The sequence below is a fragment of the Plecotus auritus genome, assembly GCF_963455305.1.
Source record: "Plecotus auritus genome assembly, chromosome: X".
Classification (NCBI taxonomy): domain Eukaryota; kingdom Metazoa; phylum Chordata; class Mammalia; order Chiroptera; family Vespertilionidae; genus Plecotus; species Plecotus auritus.
This window is the reverse complement of record NC_137784.1, coordinates 5,216,456-5,232,425: the sequence shown is the minus strand read 5'-3', so window position 1 is coordinate 5,232,425 and position 15,970 is coordinate 5,216,456. Positions and strand designations below refer to the sequence as shown.

The 15,970-nt window shown below is 48.4% G+C and overlaps 1 protein-coding gene across 1 annotated transcript; it reads left to right on the top strand.

The window, feature by feature from the left end:
- Window positions 1-8,930: 8,930 nt before the first annotated feature.
- Window positions 8,931-9,575, top strand: LOC308239789 (claudin-34-like; the record flags this gene model as incomplete). Its single annotated transcript, XM_080652616.1, has 1 exon — window positions 8,931-9,575. One exon carries the CDS (start codon window positions 8,931-8,933, stop codon window positions 9,573-9,575), a length of 645 nt encoding a protein of 214 aa, XP_080508742.1.
- Between the last annotated feature and the right edge of the window lie 6,395 nt (window positions 9,576-15,970).

Sequence of the window (15,970 nt, the reverse complement as noted above, 5' to 3'; positions counted from 1 at the left end):
GTGGACCAGTCCGGAAAGAGATGCTCAGCTAAAGTCTGCAAGCTCCTAACACGGAGGCCCTGGCGCTGGGATGCAGGACCCAGAGGGACTTGCCCGCATCTCTGGCGGCAGCGAGAAGGCCATGCACTCCAGGGCCCAGCAGGTACCTGTGTCCTTGCTCCTTGTTCCTGAGGCTGTCTTGGTGAGGGGGGTTAGGGGGCCTCTTTTGGGTCCCTGTTGTTATGCAGGAGCTGCTGAAACAGAAACGGAGGCATATTAACAATGGTTCGAGCTTACTTTCTCAAAAATCGATTCCGATTGGACAGCTTCAAGCCTGTAGTGGTTAGGAGGCTGTGTTGACAGGAGCCAGAGGAAAGGAGGAAAGTGTGGAAGAAGGAAAGGAAGGAAGGAAGGACTGGGGCGGGCAGCCAGCTGGCTGTCTGTGATTGGCTGTCTTTGGAGTTTGGCTGTGGATTAAACTATTAAACCTGTTGCCACCCTGGCCAGTTTTGCAGGGTGGATAGAGCATCAGCCTGCGGCCCAAAGAGTCCCGGTTCAGTTCCGGTCAAGGGCACCTACCTTGGTTGCAGGCTCCTGAGGGAGGCAACCAATCGATGTGTGTCTCTCACATCAATGTTTCTCTGTCTCTCCCTCTCCCTAAAAACTAATGAAAAAGTATCCTTGGGTGAGGATTCAAAACCAAACCAAACCAAACCAAACCTGTTGCTGAACATTAGAATTTTGTTTTTTTTATTTGAACATCAGAATTTTGGTTCCAGCATTTTGTTGTGGATTCAGGGGGGCAGAGCAGGGAGAGGGCACTTCCTCTCTTCCTAGACAAGAGGTCCACGTGGTATAGAGTCTCCTCTTTCTCACTGGGCTTATAGTCTGCGTGGGAAGGCGGGGACCTGCTGAGCCACCTCGGCTCCAGGAAGCCAGCCATTCCAGGTGGCTGAGGAGGAGGGCAAACGTTAGGGTGGGGTCACCCCCTTGGGGCCTCGGTGCCCAAGATTTGGAACTCTCATTGTGTAGGCTCAGCCTGCCCCAGTGTATTTCGGGGTAAACTGAGGCAGGTACTTGCCAGGTTTCCTGTTTTATGGTCAAGAACGTTCATGGCCAGCCCTAGCCGCTGTGGCTCAGTGGATAGAACATTGGCCTGTGGAGCAAAGGGTCCCTGGTTCGATTCTGGTCAAGGACACGTACCTTAGTTGCAGGGTAGTCCCTGGCCTGGGCCCTGGTTGGGGCTCATGCAGGAGGCAGCCAATCCACGTGTTTCTGTCACATCGATGTTTCTCTCTGTCTTTCCCTCTCTCTTCCACTCTCCCTTAAAATCAATGGAAAAACATCCTCGGGTGAGGATTAAAAAAAAAAAAAAAAAAGAATGTCCTAGGCCTACTCAAGGCCTAAAGGCAGCATATAATTAGGCTCTGATGTGGGCATGGCTGCTTAACCTCCCTCCCACACGGTACTTAGCCAGGGGCAGTGGGTGCCTGTGAAGATGGTGCAGGTGATATTGACATCCCTTGGCAAGTTTGAGGGAAAGCATCGGCATTGGATTGGTCCCTAGTGACAAGGCCCAAAATAACTTTTGGTTCTCAGCCTTCTTAGCCAAGACACAATGCTGGAAGCTAAGGCTTACTCCGTGCAACAGAACCCAATGACCACTAATAGCAGCTACTTATGAAGGGGCGATGTGCCGGGCTATTTATTCCCCATTTTCTCCAATCCCATAGACCAGTGGTTGGCAAACTGCTGCTCGCGAGCCACATGCGGCTCTTTGGCCCCTTGAGTGTACCTCAATCAGAATGAGGACGTTTTTAGCAAAGGCCAGCTTAGGAGTTCCCTAACTAAGTTAATAACAATGTACCTACCTATATAGTTTAAGTTTAAAAAATTTGGTTCTCAAAAGAAATTTCAATCGTTGTACTGTTGATATTTGGCTCTGCTGACTAATGAGTTTGCCAACCACTGCCCTAGACAGTCCTCCGAGTCAGGGATTATTATCTCCACTGAAAATGAAGACAATGAGGGCCTGGGGAGCGGGGAGGGGGGCATTCAGGGGCTTGCCCAAGGTGACCCATCAGCACATGTGCCTCCCACCCGGGTTCCACTTCTTGCTCTTTCTCAGTTTCCTTGTTCACATCCCAACAGGTTTACAAGCTTTGAAAAGGGCCTGGAAACGCCTAAAGAGGGTTCAGAAGTCTGCGTGTTAATGGTGCAGTGTGACCTCTGCTCTCTGCACCTGGGACAGATCAAAGTAGCGCTAGAATGGGTCGGACGCGCCCATTTCCATGACAACAGTGCATGAGCTGAGTGCCACAGTCACTTCAGTCTTGGTCACTGCAGTCAGGTCAGCTGCCAGAGCCATATTGGAAGTCTCCTGCCAGCCGGAATTCCAGAGTAATGGATAGAAAATGGTTTTATACAAGGTCCTAAGTATCAAATCATTAAAAAAAATTGACCTAAGTAATGATGTATGTCTGAAATGCCAAGAAGTCTTTAAAGCTTCATTGAAGTTTGGTGTAAGAATTATCAAGGGGCCCAGCTGGTGTGGCTCAGTGGCTGAGCATCTGCCTAAGAAGCAGGAGGTTACGGTCGATTCCCGGTCAGGGCACATGCCCTGGTTGGTGCTGGATCCCCGTAGGGGGCTTGCAGGAAAGGGGTGGAGGTGAAGGGTGTCCTAATATGAGGTGACAGAAGATTTGACTTTGGGGGGGCAGGCACACAGTACAATATGCAGATCTTGTCACATAGGAACCAACACCTGAAACCTATATGATCAAGTCAACCAATGTCACCCCAATCAATTTAATTTAAAAAAAATTAGAGGCATACAGAGGCAGCAGGTGGTAGAAACTGTATTGCAAACTAGGTCATTTGGTTCCATATTTTATGTAGTGTGTGTGTGTGTGTGTGTGTGTGTGTGTGTGTGTGTGTGTATGTGTGTGTGTGTGCGCGCACTCATCTCAATCTCCTCATCTGTCGGTTGAGTGGGATATTCATATGCAACTCAGAGGATTGCTGGGAAGATTAATTGATAATATACTGAAAAGTACTTAGAATCATTCCTGGCACATAGTTGTTTCTCGTCGTTGTCATCATCATCATCCACTATATTCTGCTCCTTCAATCTCTCATGAACTTTGTCAAATCTCAGCCCCTAAAGTAGCCATGAGCACTATTTTCAAGACGTTGCTTTGCTGCGGGGATGCATGGTTGGGCAAACTAATGAAAACTCTGTGAAACCAGACACGATCCATCAAACTCAGTGACCCATTGGATGGGAAGTGGGAGAGAGAAGGAGGAATCTTGGGAGACGTACAGATGTTTGGACATAATGAGTTGGGTGAGTGATAGGTCCATTGGCCAGAAGAAGGGCTACTGCAGGAGGGACAGGCTGGGGGAAGACAGCCACATCATACAGTGGAGAAGCCAGAACTGGAACCATAATTCCTCTTCAGGCTGTGGTTTCTCAGGGTTGAGATCTTCATGGTGGGGTTCCCCATACATGACAGGGAGAGTTCTGGGGCACACGTCATTGCATGTTATAGCTAAACCATAACTGAAATATTAGCCTTTTTCTTTTTCTGGCTGGTGAATGGAGATTTCCTCTTCAGACTAACCTTTCAGAGCAAGACTTTAGATGCTTTCTTTTGTTTTTCTCCATTCCCACCCCTTTGTATGTCCTTGAGCAAAGCCTTTGCCCAGTGTCTGTCTTCCACCTGTCAGAATGGCAATCATCAACAAATCATCAAAGACAAGTGCTGGCGAGGATTCGGAGAAAAAGGAACCCTCGTGCACTGCTGGTGGGAATGCAGACTGGTGCAGCCACTGTGGAGAACAGTATGGAGTTTCCTCAAAAAACTAAAAATGGAGCTCCCATTTGACCCAGTAATCCCACTTCTAGGAATATATCCCAAGAAACTAGAAACACCAATAAGAAAGAATATATGCACCCCTATGTTCATAGCAGCACAATTCACCATAGCTAAGATTTGGAAACAGCCTAAGTGCCCATCAGCAGATGAGTGGATTAGAAAACTATGGTACATCTACATAATGGAATACTTCTCTGCTATAAAAAGAAGGAATTCTTACCATTTGCAGCAGCATGGATGGACCTGGAGAGTATTATATTAAGAGAAATAAGCCAGGCAATGAAAGAAAAATACCACATGATCTCACTCATTTATGGAAAATAAAGAATATTATAACCCGATGAACCAAAAAATAGATACGGAGGTAGTAAAGCACCGAACAGACTGTCAAATAACAGCGGGAAGGCTGGGGAGTGTTGGGGAGGGAGGGAGATAGATCAACCAAAGGAATTGTGTGCATGCATATAAGCACACCAATGTTATTATTATTATTTTTTTATTTTAATAAATCTTTATTCAGATTATTACAATTGTTTCTTCTTTCCCCCCCCATACCTCCCCTCCACCCAATTCCCACCCCACCTTCTGCTCTTACCTCCCCTCCACTGTCCTCATCCATAAGTGTATGATTTTTGTCCAGTCTCTTCATGAACACCCCATACTCCTTTCCCCCTGAGAATTATCAGTCCACTCCCTTTCTATGCCCCTGATTCTATTATATTCACCAGATTATTCTGTTCCTCAGGTTTTTAATTCACTTGATTTTTAGGTTCACTTGTTGATAGATATGTATTTGTTGTTCATAATTTTTCTCTTTACTTTTTTCTTCTTCCTCTTCTTTAAGAATACCTTTCAGCATTTCATATAATACTGATTTGGTGGTGATGAACTCCTTCAGCTTTTTCTTATCTGTGAAGCTCTTTATCTGCACTTCAATTCTGAATGATAATTTTGCTGGGTAGAGTAATCTTGGTTGTAGGTTCTTGCTATTCATCACAATGAAAATTTCTCGCCACTCCCGTCTGGCCTGCATAGTTTCTGTTGAGAAATCAGCTGACAGTTGTATGGGTGCTCCCTTGTAGGTAACTAACTGTTTTTCTCTTGCTGCTTTTAATATTCTCTCTTTGTCTTTTGCTCTTGGCATTTTAATTATGATGTTTCTTGGTGTGGTCCTCTTTGGATTCCTTTTGATTGGGGTTCTGTTCGCTTCCTGGACTTGTAAGTCTTTTTCTTTCACCAGGTGGGGGAAGTTTTCAGTCATTATTTCTTCAAATAGGTTTTCAGTATCTTGCTCTCTCTCTTCTTCTGGCACCCCCATAATTCTGATGTTGGTACGCTTGAAGTTGTCCCAGAATCTTCTTACACCATCTTCAACTTTTTGGAATTTTTTTTTTTGCTTTTTGCTTTTTCGGTTGAGTGTTTTTTGCTTCTTTGTATTTCAATTCTTTGACTTGATTTTTGTGTTCCTCTAGTCTGTTTTTGGGTCTCTGTATAATATTTTTTATTTCCGTCAGTATATGTTTAATTTCTAGTTGGTCCTTTTTCATATGTTCGAGGGTCTCATTATATTTATCGGCCTTTTCTAGGATATTCTTGAAAAGCCTAATAACCGTGGTTTTGAATTCTATATCCAGTCCTTTGGTTTCCTCCGTTTCTTTCGTTTGTGATCTGATTCTTTGACGCTGCATTTTCACTGCTTCCCTGAGTTGGTAAGGTAGATTTGTGTGCTAGGTTTCCAATGTGGCCCAGTGGGTCTGCCTCTCCAGTTAACGTGAGGTGGACACTCTTGGTGCACCCCATCGTGGTCTGTGTGTACAGCCTTGTTGTAGTTAAGTCTTGATTGTTGTTGGTATCACTGGGAGGAATTGACCTCCAGGCCAGTGGGCTGTAAGGATCAGCTGTGTCTATGCTGGGAGAAGTTTGGTGCTGGAGACAGCCTTATAGGATTAGACTTGCCAAATTGCAATAGCCTCTGTGCTCAGCTTGGATGGGGTGGAGTCTCAGTCTTGGCTTCCCGTCAGCCTTGCCCTTGTGCGCACCTGCGCGCTTTCAGACCTATGCCTTCCCCGGCTCCCGAGTCTCTGCCCGAGAGTCCAGATTCCCCCCACAAGAGCGTGGGTCCCCAGGGGCTCGCCTGGAACTGAGGTCCAGTGCAGTCAGAACTGGGGCTCAGTGCAGTGAGGAGCCTCCGACTACGTTCCACTAGGGAAAGCCTGTGGCAACCTCCGCAGCCTTTGTGCGCACTGGCACGCGCACGCCTTCAGAGTTCTGCCTTCCCCAGCTCCCGAGTCTCTGCCCGAGAGTCCAGACTCTCCCCGTAAGAGCATGGGTCCCCAGGGGCTTGCCCAGAACTGGGTTTCAGTGCAGTCAGAACTGGGGTTCAGTGCGGTTGGGGGCTTCCTTCCCCCTTCCGCCAGAGAAAGTCAGCCAGGCTCTCAGCCGCCCTTCCTCTCTGCACGCACAAAGACCCTTTGCCTTACCTCCAATTCTCTGTGAGCGTTTCTCTTTCCTTGTAGTTGTAGAATTTTCACTCAGCCAGCTTTCCTGTGGTTCTGAATGGTGTCCGTTCTGTCTTTTAGTTGTAGTTTTGAAATTGTTGTGGGAGTCAGCAGTTTAGGTGCTTACCTATGCCGCCATCTTGGTTTCTCTCATTATTATTTTTTAAAGTCAGAGAGCGAGGAAGAGAGGGAGGGAGGGAGAGAGAAACACGGATACAAAAGAGAAATATCAATCAGCTGCCCCCCTCATACACCCTTACCGGGATGGAGCCCACAACCTGGACATGTGCCCTGACCCAGAATCAACCCCAAGACCCTTCAGTGCACAGACCGACACCCAACCAACCGAGCCCCACGGGCAGGGCCAGTTTCCGTTCCCAGGCCTGTGTTTAGAAGAAGCCAATCTGCTCAGTGCACATGCTTCTGCGGAGAGCCTGGCATAACATAAGTGCTGGGTAAGGGCTTGCTATCCACATTCCTCAGCCACTTCTCCTTGTCCGCCATGCCTTCAACACATGGTTATTGAGCCTCCGTGTGCTGGATGCTAGACACACACAGAAGAACACACAGGACCCCTGGCCTCCAGAGGACACATCTCAGGAAAGGCGAGCCTGCTGTGTGCTCTGATGAAGCTGGTGTCCTGGAGAGCAGGCAGGTGCTTCCACCTCTAGGAGGGACAGTGTCAGAAAAGCTCCATAGAAGAAGTTGCTCTTTCTAATATTTTTAATTTTTTTAGAAATATATTTTTAGTGATTTCAGAGAGGAAGGGAGAGGGAAAGAGAGAGAAACATCAATGAGAGAGAATCATGGATCCGCTGCCTCCCGCACTCCCCACATTGGGGATCGAGCCCGCAACCCGGGCATGTGCCCTGACCGGGAATCGAACCCTGACCTCCTGATTCATAGGTCCACGGTCAACCACTGGTCCAAGTTGGTGGGTGAAGTTCCTCTTTTTCAACAAAAACAAGCACATGAAAACTCCCAAGATTTCATATGAGAAAAATCAACTGGAATCGGGTAGCACCAAATTGGAGGTGGTTAGGAGCCCTTCACTTTCAGAAGCACAGGGGCAGTTTGTTACAGACAAAATGCATTAATAAGGAAAGCATTGGTGGACTATAGTATAAAGACTAGTTGGCTGCTTGCAACTGGCTATGCTTAGCCTTAACCTCGAGGCATTTACAGTTTTAACTTTGGCTTTTTCCTTTCCTCCTTTCCTTCCTTCCATCCATCCTTCAATTCTTCTTTCCTTCCATCATTACATCTTCCTACCTTCTCTCCTTCCTTTTTTTCTTGCATTGTTTCTTATTTCCTTACTTCCTTCCATCCACCCTTCCTTCCCTCCCTCCTTCCTTCCTTCCTTCCTTCCTTCCTTCCTTCCTTCCTTCCTTCCTTTCTTCCTTTCTTCCTTCCATCTTTCCATCCTTTCTGCCATCAATCCATCCTTCCTTCCTATCTTCCTTCCTTCTTCCCTTTTTCCTTACTTCCTAACTGCTCACCTTCCTTCCTTCCTTCTCTCCTTTCCTTCCTACCTTCTCTCCTTCATTCCTTTCTAACTTCTTCACTCTCTTCTTGCCTTTCAACCTTCCTTCCTTCCTTCCTTCCTTCCTTCCTTCCTTCCTTCCTTCCTTCCTTCCCTCCATCCATCCTTCCATTCTTTCTTCTTTCCATTCTTTATCGTCCTTCCTTCTTTCCATCCTTGCATCTTTCCTTTCTTTCTTCTATTCATCATTCCTTTCTTCCATCCATTCATCCATCATTCCTTTCTTTTTTCCATCTTTTCTTCCATCCTCCCTTCCTTCGTTCCTTTATTCCTTCCTAACTTCCTCCCATCCATCACTCCTTCCGTCCTTCCTTCCATCCGTCCGTCCTTCCTTCCTTCCAGCTGTCCTTCCTTCATTCCATCTTTCCTTCCTTCCTACCTTTTATATAAGATCTGTCTTGTAAAAATATGTTTTCTTGATTTTAGAGTGAGAGGAAGAGAAAGAAACATCAGTGATGATAGATAATCATGGATTGGTTGTCTCCTGCATGCCCCAGACTGGGGATCAGGCATACAGCAGAGGCATACCCTAATCAGGAATCGAACCCTGACCTCCTGGTTCTTAGGTAGACGCTCAACTATGCCTGCTTGGCTGTAGCCAATCTAAATTGTGTCTTTCAACAAATGTCCAGAAGTGGAACTGCCTGTTTGAAAGTTTGTACATATTTTGATTGACTTTAGAGACAGAGAGAGAGAGAAACATCGATGTGGTGTTCCACTGGCTGATGCATTCATTGGTTGATACTTCTATGTGCCCTGACCAGGGATTGAGCTCTGCAACCTGGGCCGGTTGTGAAGACGCTCTAACCCCTTACCTGTCCTGCAGGGTGAAAGTCTGTATACTTTAAGGCTTTCAGTAAATCTTTCCGAGGACCCTTCGCCAGCAGAGCATGGGGGTCACGTGTCTCCATTCTGGAATATGGCATTTCCCTCTCTAGTATAGTGCCACTCACTCCGGGGGGCAGTTCCAGGCCATGGGTCCCATCCTCATGACAGCGTCTATTGGTTTGCAGATTCCCTGGATACAGAGCCATGGCCTTGTTCGACAAGGCCAATTGCCAGGCAGCGAGTTTAGTGCTCAACATCCTGGGATGGATCCTCACCATGGTTTGCACGGGTCTGGCCAATTGGCGGGTATGGTACATAGAGAGCAGTCCCGCCCCGCCCTGGGGGATGGCCTGCGTGGGCATGTGGAAGGTCTGCACTTACCAGCCCAACAGCTTGCAGAGCCGACCCATTGCGTGTCACTGCTACACCTACAGTGACACCTACCTGCCGCTGGATATCCGCATCGCTCAGCACCTGCTGCTGGCCGCCATCCTCCTCGGGCTCCTGGGGAAAGGGCTCATGGTCATGGGCCTGCACAGAGTGTACACGGGACAGCTTCAGAAGGACACCACCGGCAATCTGTTCTTCGCTTCCAGAGTCCTGAGCATCATAGCTGGCACATTGATCTTCATTGCTGTGATCTCGAACAACCAGGCTGTGATAGATGAAGAGGGCATAGCCTTCCCGCCATCCTTCCACATCCCCTTCAGGCTGGACCGGCAGAAGATTGGCAGCACCGTGCCCCTGGCGGTCCTGGCTGCATTCCTGATGCTGTTGAGTGGGCTGCTTACCATCTCTTTCCAGCTGTCCCCCGACAACCAAGTGTACCCCGAAGTCTCACAAGTGTGAAATTCCTGGTTGCATAGCTTTGCAAATCCACGATGAGCAGTTTATGGGGGTGAAGTATCTATCATATAGGTCCAAGGATTCATGACCATGGCAAAGGTCATCTTGAGCAGCAAGTGACCATATCCTGCTCTGTGCAAACTGGGCTCATCGATTGGTTAAGGAACTTTCATTAAAAAAATTCCAAAGAAACCACTTTGCACCTGTCTTACTGAATGTGGATTTTACTTATTATTGATTAAACTTGTGTCCTGGGCATAAAATTCATGCCCATTAAAATGGAATTAGTTAGAGGAAATATTTTAATATTGCTATTTTCCCGTTCTCTATAATAGAAATATCAGAGATGAAAGAAAATTAGTAAAATGTATAGGAGAATATTCCTCCTGTCGGAGTCTGGGGCACACCACGGTACCAGAGTCAAGTCGCCGCCCTCCCACATAAGCCTCAAAATTTTGGGAGACCCAGACCCAGCCAGCCTGCCCTCCCATTGGGCTAGATCCAGACCTGGCTGGTCCCACCTTTGTCAAACCATGCTGGATGGGGGAGCGCAGCATCAGGTCTCCTGGCCCAGCGCCAGGGTTGGGACATGGCCTGAGGTCCCCCAGCATGGGCCATGGCGGGGCGCGTCCTGAGGTCTTCAGCCAAGCCCTGCCAGGTGGGAGGCATGGCCTGAGGTCCCCCAGCCCTGGCCCGGGCGCGAGTGTGGCCTGAGGTCTCCCGGTCTGGGCCAGGCAGTAGGCATGGCCAGAGGTCCCTTGTGAAGCTCCGCCAGATGGGGATGTGGCCTGAGGGTCCCCCTTCAAGCCCTGCTGTTTGGGGGATGCAGCCTGAGGTCCCCCGGCTTGGTGCCAGGGTGTGGGGTGGGGCCTGAGGTCACCTGTCAAGCCCCATAGGGGCCCAGCCTCAGGTCTTGCTGATTGCTCGTTAAGGCTTTTTACGGGAAATTGACCTATGCTGTGGGTGCAGCCATCTTGTGGTACATAAACCCTGCCTCCACTGTGGGCACCGCCTTCTTTGTGGTGGAGATATGGTCAATTTGCATATTCCCTCTTTATTATGTAGGATAATCAATGCTATAGTCCTACTGTGTGGAAATGAGAGTTGCTGGGATTCTCACAGCTCCCTCTCAAACTCCCACTAAAAACAACTGACCTGACCTTCCATGGCCTGGCCCTCACAACTGTCCACCACATGCAATTCCCCACCAGTGCAAAAGTAGAAGAGCGGGAGGAATCCCCCTTCCATTGCCAGACTCAGCAGTTACCGAGATTTTGCCATATTCGCTTTCTCTCACTTCCTTCCCTTCTTTTCCTCTACTTTGCTTTCTCCGAAGAACTTTAACACAAACCCCAGATGTCACGTTCCTTCATCCCCATGCACTTCAAAATTATTTTCTAAAAAAAAGGACATTTCCTTGCCTAACCATAGTATACCTTTAAACATAACAACTATCTGTACTAATAAAAGCTTAATATACTAATTAGCCCAGACACACTTCTGGACAAAGCAGGGGATGAGAGGGAAGCCCAGGTCCCAGGTGCCTGCTGTGGCCGGAGGAAAGCCCGGGTGCGTGCCTGCGGCCAGAAGGAAGCCTGGGTCCGGGTGCCAGAGGGAAGTCGGTGCTGGCAGTGAAGGGAAGGAAGGCCTACTCTTGCACGAATTTCGTGCATCAGGCCTCTAGAGTCTTATGAACATCAAATAAGTACCAGAATTTTAAATGCTTCAAAAGTAATTCTACACTTTTATTTCGTCATTTTGCATAAGATGTCCACTCTGCTCTTAAGTCTTTATTTTTGTTTAGAGAGGGGAGCTCTATTTCTTTTAAAAAATATTTCCATTGATTTCAGAACAGAAGGGAGAGGGAGAGAGAGATTGAAACATCAATGATGAGAGACAATCATGGATTGGCTGCCTCCTACACATCCCCACTGGGGATCAAGCCCCCAGTCTGGAATCAAGCCATGACCTCCTGGTTCCTAGGTGGATGCTCAACCACTGAGCCACACCGACTAGGCTGAAAAGAGCTTCTTCTCAAAGAGTATTTAAGAAGTGGGATCACTGGGTCCAATGGGAGTTCCATTTTTAGTTTTCTGAGGAAACTCCATACCGTTCTCCACAGTGGCTGCACCAGTCTGCATTCCCACCAGCAGGGCACGAGGATTCCTTTTTCTCCACATCCTCGCCAGCACTTGTCATCTGTTGATTTGTTGATGATTGCCATTCTGAATATGCAAATTGACCATAACTCCACCACTCGGGGGGGTGGGATGAGGGCATGCTACAGGGCATAGGGGAGGCTGGGGAAAGTCAATGGGGGAAAAAAAGGAGATATATGTACTACTATATGTAACATTTTAAACAATAAAACAAAGATTCTATAATTAAAAAAAAAAAGGTATTTAAGTCTCTGAGAGCACAGTGTTTAAAAAAATTTCCCCTGGGGCAAAAGTCTATGAGCTATTCAAATATGTGTTCCGAAGACAGTGCCTGTGACCTAGAATGGTCAATGGATCCTTTGCCTCTCAGCTTTGAATCTGATCTGTGGGCAATGGATTCTTCCCTCTTCCCTGTGAGGGAGCGAGTGTGAGGTGGTAGAAGCATTCTTTAGGAAATGTCCCTTCGCTGCCTGCCATGATGTGCACACTGTCCTTAGAACTGGGAGGAAGTCACAGCCTCTGCACTGAGTGAGAGACCACGGCTCCCTTCCCACGGGTTTGAAAGGAGCCTCTGCATGCCATGGATGGTCAGGGCTGGCCTTGGGCGGAGTCTTACCCACTCTCCATGCAGGTCTGGAATGGCTGGGAAGTGGTTCCCAGGTAAACACCTGTAGTCGGTCTCATTTAAAAATATATATATTTTCATGGATTTTACAGAGAGGAAGGGAGAGGGATAGAGAGTTAGAAACATCTGTGAGAGAGAAACACCCATCAGCTGCCTCCTTATCGCCTCCTACGGGGAATTGAGCCTGCAACCAAGAAACATGCCCTTGACCAGAGTCAAACCCGGGACCCTAACTTTGTGGGGCGTCCCTATAGCAGCCGTGGGCAACTATGGCCCGCGGGCTGGATCCGGCTGTTCTATCTGGTTTTCTTGCTCTCCCCTCCACTGCTTTACTTTGAATTTATATTAGTTCACACAAACACTCCATCCATGCTTTTGTTCCGGCCCTCCGGTCCAGTTTAAGTACCCATTATGTCCCTCGAGTCAAAAAGTTTGCCCACCCCTGCATCCACTGAGCCAGGGTGTGTGTTCTTTAAGTGAGTCAAACCTCTGGTTGTTTGAACAAGGAAGCTCCTGGGAGACATGCTTCTGATGAGGACCAGTTTCTGGAAACTGATACCCTGCTGAGGGCGGCGTGCCTGCCTCCTGCTGGTCACGCATGGGAATGACGGAACCGCTGGGCTGTGGCAAGAGGTCTGTTGGCCCCTCTTCACCTTCAGTGTCACCAGAGAGCAAGGGGACAGGTCATGAGGGTTGAGACGCAGAAGGTGAGGCGGCCACCAGGGCGGGTCTGCTCTGGGAAGCGGGGAAGAGAGTTCCAAGCCCCTGTCCAGGGCTCTTTGGGAATGACTGTGTAAGGGCCTCACTGGATTCTTGTTTCACAGGAATCAGGCAGGAGAAGGTGTCCCGCGCATTTCCCGCGGGTGCAGCACAGCGAGGGCGCCGAGGGCGGTGGCATTTCTCTCCTCCCGTTGTGGAGCGAATGCTAGTAAAGACCACGGGAGTCCAGACCAAACTAAAATTTAAGGAGCCTTAATTGCTGGCCGACGACTGTCCTCTCTCCTGGGGGAGGTCAGAGAGCAGCCCTGACTCTTTTTGCAAGACCGCTTTTAAGCACATTAACCACAGCCTGTTTTTGCAGAGTAAGTAACCCAAGACAAAACAGGTTTTCCCAAATCATGTCAGGGCCATGCTCTTGACGACCATGTTATTTACAGGGTCATCCTGTTCTTCAGAAAGCTGACAGTGTTCTATCTTGCAAGGCTATTTTGGAGGTGCAGCGGGGAAGGGGCCATGAGACCATATCTCAAGGCCTGGCCTGGTGTCAGCACTGACCACCCTATCTGGGGCATAGTCCACGGCCTCTCCGAAGTGCTCACAAATTCTCACTCTCTAACATTCCCCACTGGTTTTATGGGAGAATCAAATCATTGTTTCTTTATCATCAGTGCAGAGATGATGATAGTGAGTGCGCAGGACCATCAGCTTTCCTGCCTGTATCCGCCTTTGTACACAGTTGGTGAGACTATTTATAAGACAGGGCCCAAATGTTGCTGCTATTAGCAATAAGATCAAAGGTCCTGCTAGAGATGTTAGGAGTGTTGTTAGCCATGGGGACCAAGAGAATAGATGTTCATACCAGTTTCCCTCAGTTCTTTGCCTTTCCTCTCTCTCTTGGAGTCTTTTTCTGAGTTGACTTAGGCTTTCTCTGATGACCCCGAAATGGTTGGTATAAAAACAGCAAGTTTCTCCTAAGGCCATACAGAGTCCTCCTTGCTTCATGAACAATAAGTCTAAACCCCTTCTATTTTGTAAGACTACTTCTGCTAACGAACTGAGGGAATCCTCTAGGCGGTGTACATTCTCCTCTAGGGTGCTTAAGTCTAAATCTACTTGGCTGCTAAGTTCCGTAAAGTTTTTGTCCCCCATGACCAGTGCTGCAGTGCCTACTGCAGCTGATCCGGCTATTCCCAGACCGACAAGCAGGGGGACAATTGCCGGGGTCTATGAACCCGCCCAGGTAGATCCTGGTGCTCCCGCTCTCCCTCCCCAGAATAGTAATATACCTGGGGTAGGGTATGAGCTAAGATGCATAAGGAAGGCTTGCGTGGTGCATCAGTGTCAGAGGCGAGGCACAAGGGGTGATTCCTGTGGTGCACGCGAACCAGGTACCTTCAGGGGCCACCAAGTACCGGTCTGTCTCCTCTTCATTGTCCTGACCAAACCTCAGTACTGAGGAACAGGATTCACCATAGGGGGATTTTGATAAATCTAACACTGATGACATAACACAAGTACCTCGTCCCTGGAAATCCCCAAGGTTAATTTTGGGGTGTGCCCCCATCTGCACACTCCTTGTGGGGGGTTTGTAATTGAAACATTTCTAATGTCTGATGAATCTGAACCAACAGTCTCATTTGCCCCTATTCCAACGTAGTAGGGGGGCTCTGGGCTTAAACACAACCAACAGTCTCTGGTGGCATTTGGGGAGTTCTGATTTAAAAAGTTAAAAACTGAAAATAAATAAATAAATAATAAATAATCAAACAAGTGTAAAAAAAAATAAAAAAAAAAAGTTAAAAACTGCATTCAGAGTGTCCAGGATAGGTCTCCGACCTAGTTTGGAAGTATGAGTCTTAGGAACAAGGGTCACCGTCACCGTGGTCAGAGGAGTTAACTCAGTATTATTCCAGGAAGGAGGTGGTGGTGTGGGATGGGGCCTAAGTGGCTGCACTGGAGGCAGCCCCTGGTCTAAGGGTCTTAAAGGCCCGATGGGGTTTTTCCTTTGGGTCTGCTGGGTTCTCTGGAGGGTGAAGAGGACCCTGGATCTCTCCCAGCTACATACAGTCTCAGTCCCCAAGTTTTTCCTGCATCCCAGTATTTCTCCCACCAGTTTTGGGGCATGATAACAACGGGATTGCAGTCTCCTATCATACAGTTATTGGAAGGGGCCCCCGGGCGGACTATTCTCTTGAACTGGATGGCAGGATCTCTGTTAGTCCACAGTGCCATAGTCTCACAACCTCATTGGGCACAATAATAGTCCCCATCAGTTCTACATTCAGGGCTACCTTCGGCTGTGCAGACATAATGTTGAGTTCGCCAAAGTCCTCGTTCTAAGAGGAGGGTGCCACACCCATAACTCGTCCCTACATGATATGCCCCATGGGCTACTGGGGAAATGTAGTGGGTATTCCTTTCTGGCGGCTTTCTGCAAGTTTCCCCAAATAATCGGCATAAGTCAGGCTCTATGGAGGGGGGCCCTGGGGTCGGGGTATGACCTATAGCAGTCTCATCCACAGTCCGGGTCAGTTCCCATGTGTAATTTGCCCTCAGGTGGGGATCACTCACCGTGACTGGCCACAGGCACATCAGGATCAGGAGGACTGCCTTCGGAATCGGATTTTCAGGGGTCCTTGGTGCACTGGATGGTCCATCTCTCTGGCCGGTCCTCTGATTCTGCCTTCTTGATTTGAGTTCGATGTATCCAGTGGTTTTTTCCCGCAAACTTCACCACTGATGGGGTGCTGAGGATAAGAGTGAAGGGTCCAGTCCCCCTGGCCTCCAAGGATGATGGCTCGTGCTTCCGCACCCACACCAGGTCTCCTGGTTGAAATGCAGGTGGTGCAGGTGTAGTCCCAGGGGCTGGGTCTCGGTGAGCCTCTCGGACCAGC